General features: G+C 25.6%; 1 protein-coding gene across 1 annotated transcript; it reads left to right on the top strand.

The window, feature by feature from the left end:
* The first annotated feature begins 269 nt into the window (after positions 1-269).
* Positions 270-4,002, top strand: LOC136984328 (uncharacterized). The gene is made up of 9 exons (XM_067281265.1): positions 270-339; positions 573-583; positions 682-735; positions 1,104-1,148; positions 1,243-1,272; positions 1,426-1,458; positions 1,604-1,651; positions 2,461-2,475; positions 3,919-4,002. The coding sequence occupies exons 1-9, from the start codon at positions 270-272 to the stop codon at positions 3,931-3,933; spliced, it is 321 nt and encodes a 106-aa protein (XP_067137366.1). The 3' UTR covers positions 3,934-4,002.
* The last annotated feature ends 205 nt before the right edge of the window (positions 4,003-4,207 follow it).

The raw sequence follows: 4,207 nt of genomic DNA, 5'->3' as shown, positions 1-4,207 counted from the left end.
TAACAAATAGAACAATAAAGTAATTATAAAATTAATAAATAGAAATAAAATATTTCCAAGAAAATATATTTAAAGAGATCTTATGCAATTTTTCATTTTACGCGAGTAAAGGGAACAAGCTGTGTAAATGTCAGAATTGAAATAAAAGGAAATTTTATATCCTTTTTTTCAAAATGCAAACAAAAGGAAATTTCTTCGTTTTACTATATAAAGGGTGATTTGTTACGTTAGTGTATCAGTAGGGCAGCAATTTCCTGTAAGGCACAAGAATGAAGTTCCTCCTAATTGCTACTCTCTTTCTCGTGAGTTTCATGTTGATGACAGCAGAAGACGAAGATGGTAAGTTAATTATATGCGATAAAATTAAAAATATACATTTTATAATATATGGAAAATTATCGTTTATAAAATATTATAAAATAGTTTCATATTCATGACAGAAAAAGACAAGGAATGTAATTTAAATAAATGCGATAGAATTAAAACTATACATCTAATAATATATTGAAAATGATCACTTATATGAAAATTCTCAATAAATTAAATAATTTTTGAAACTTTTATATAAATAGCAAAGGAAATTGTAAGTAGAACAATTACATTTATTAAATTTAATGTTTTATTATTAGAAAAATTAATACATTTCTGAAGATTATAGCGTGTTTATATTCATAATTTCAGATACAAGGTTGCTGTAAGGAAGCCAAAGAAAAAGTTGGAAAGGAATTTGAAAACGTAAATAATTTACATTAAAAATTTAAAGAATATTTTTAAATTACAATTCTTAATAACGTCCATCTGTAAATGCAGGCCATTTTTCACGAATCTTTCAAATGTGTACAAAATTAACCTCTAGATAACGGTCATTTGTTATATATTCCAGTCAGTAGCTGCCGTTGTTCGGAGGTTTCGAAGTATATAATTAACCGGTTAATCGGAATCTAGTTAAATAATTTTCTCGTAATCCTTAATATATTTGTTTAACATGACTAAATTTACTCATTTAGTACATTGCTATGACTTAGAAAAGAAAGAAAATGGAGTGTCATGTTGAGAAACGAAAATTTCTTTGCTTCAATTATTTATCTATGATTCTTTTACAGACTATTATTGACTGTTTAAAAAAGGCCATAGATGAAGCGGAAGAGGTATGTTAACAATTAAAAATATATGAATAAATCATTAAGAAATATTTTAAAAGATTAAGTGTTAAATTAAATATAATTAATTAAAATTCTTTAGAAAGAAGGTGATGATAAAGAAGAGAATAAAGTAAGTATAATCAAAGATTAAAGGTAGGAAAAAAATTAAAGCTTTGTCATTTAAAATGCTTAAAATGCATATAATAAAATTATGTACGAATATTGCGTAAATATCATACTCATTGATAATGTTTTAAATGAAATATTACCTACTTTTAACTAGAAAAACATGGAAACGGTTATAAAGAAGGCAAAGGTATGAAATTCAATTCTGGAAAAGTATTTATGTTTTTCACAATTAATATTAATATAAGTTAAAAATTAATTTATAATTTATATTATTTATACATAATATTACATTAAATTTAAAAAATAATAATAAAATTTGAATTTAATTGTAGCTTGTACCTGGTGACTGTGAAGGAAATGCAGATAGTGTAATAAAAAAAGTAAGTATCAAAATATTATTTAATGAAATGAGTTATTATTAGTTACGTTTATATTCATTCTGTCATATTTGTAGATGCACATTCTAAAAATAATTTTAAAAAAAGTATATAGAAATAGAAAGTAATAACCTTCATTCAACTTCCCACACCTTATCTCAGATGAGGAAAGGTGATCTTTGAATAACTTTGACGAATAAGTGAAATACTAAGACTTGTTTTGCCTTAAGCTATGAAATATAATCGGCCCTTTCTTTTCACCAGATAATGTTACATTTTAAAATGTGAGGCCTTAAGCTATAGATTCATGATGCGAGGCCCTAAGCTGCAGCTTATTTAACTTATTTGCAAATCAGGCCCTGAATAAATTTTTCTCACCTGAGAAGATGCTATTTCAGAAGTTCAAATCTTTAATTTTTGTATAAAGTATGAAATTTTTTATTTGTATTTATTAAATATCTCTCTATAATAGAAATTCAACAATAATTATAACCGATATAATGTGGATCCTTATCTAACATTATCTACGTTACATCGATGAACATTCTTGCACTTAATTTATGCTATGAAATAGGCATTTAAAAATATAGTTAAAAGTTTATAAAAATAATATTAATATGCCATCAATTCTTTATGATTCGTGAGCATATTAAGTACAATAATTTGATAAATTCTACAATCAGCAAGTCATAAGGCATTACCTCATAGTTTATATTATTATTATTATATTTATTTAATAAAGAATGTTTAATTTTAAGTAATAAATCTACTTTTAGATGTGTTTACTTTATATTTATTTCTATTTAATTTAGATGAAAAAAGTAATGGTAAGTATACAACTAAATTAATTTTAAGACTAATTATTGACAAAATTATATTCATCTGTATATAAGATTATTATCATTTTTTATATTTAATTAATAACACTATATATAAATACAAACGCATGAATAATCCATGCACGTATATACAAAAGTAGACATGTACAAAAACTATATTAACAGTTTGGTTATTTTCGACTGTCATTGCTATGCTTATCACTAAGTGTCGAGAGGATAAAATCAGAGAAACGGGTGGAATGTCCAGGTTTTATATTAGTCTATATTTTCTGCAGGGTGCTATTGAGTAAATATGAAAAATTTAGTGCTGATCGGTCAAAAGGTTTGGAAATGTATAGAGAACAGACAAGCGGACAGACACCTGATAGGGTTTTATTATATATATATAATTTATATATAATATATTCCCTTTCTTATATTGTATATATATATACGTATAGGTTTATATATAAAATATATGCATATCGATATTCAAGTAAACCAACTCAACAAAGTAAAAATCAAAACACAGCACCTTATGTTGCTGAGAAATTTAATAGAAATGCAACAAACGTTTTCAGCCAAATCAATTGGTCATCGTCAGGTTAGACAAATTCGAATATAAACAAATGGAACAAAATTTAAATACGTATATATGCATATCAATAGAACATAAAGTTGTTAAATATTAAGAACATTTTAATGTTTCTAAGTTTTGATTTCGACTTCAGTTTGAGATATTTAACGTAATCAGACTTCATAAATTCTGTATATAGTTCAATGAGATGCTATCGTGAGTTTTTCTAGCAATTACTCTTGCAGATTTTCCTCTGAATTGCTTCCTTTAGATAATTCAGTCCTCTCTTTCAATAAGAAAGTGTTTTATTCCTGATATTTTACATAATTAAAACTTTTTAAATAATATTACGAACTTCAGTCTATGATTTTCAAATTTGTCTTGAAATTTTTCTCTTGGTCTTCCTTCGGCTTTAAATTTGGCAATTTCACGAACATCTGTTTCTCTAAGACCTTGGGGCATATTGATATGCGTATTAAGTAATACGAAGCGTGAGTATGTAAATTAATTTTATTAGGCTGTAATTTTTAAACTGCAGACCTGTACGTTCCCACTGGCATCCGTCTATATGTCCTTCGTTAATCTCGAGATCAGAGTTAGACAGATGACCGGCATGACTGTAAGATATCAGGAAAAGTATTATGTACAGGGGCAAACTTTAAATGTAATAAGACGTGATTAAAACTTTTGTCGATTTTACACTTATACTTAATTTTTATTTTGTTAAATGGTGGTTTTATATTATGTTACATACACAGTAAGTAACATAAGATAAAAACCTCCGTTTAACGAAAGATTATGGTAATGATTTGTAATGTGACGTAAAATTATAATAATGATTTGAATAAATAATAATAACATTATTTTCTTTATAGGAAAACATGCAATGAAGATAACAAAAGCATACAATTGTAACAGTATTAAGAATAATTATGAAATAAATTCGTATAGCAGATGAATTACCGATTTAATTTCATTTCATGACCTATACAAAACTATACCAGACAAATAATTTTCCTATTTACCAAATATATCCCATAGACTCGATATAACGCGATTCGATAACACGCGAAATCGTTTATAACGTAGTCAAAATTTAGCTTCCTAATTTCAAATCTTTCTTATCTATTATATTAAAATTATAACTTTTGTATAGTAGAAAGT

The sequence above is a fragment of the Centruroides vittatus genome, unplaced genomic scaffold, assembly GCF_030686945.1.
Source record: "Centruroides vittatus isolate TY-2023 unplaced genomic scaffold, ASM3068694v2 contig_120, whole genome shotgun sequence".
NCBI lineage: Eukaryota > Metazoa > Arthropoda > Arachnida > Scorpiones > Buthidae > Centruroides > Centruroides vittatus.
Note: the sequence above shows the minus strand (reverse complement) of the source record. Positions and strands in the feature narration are given on the sequence as shown.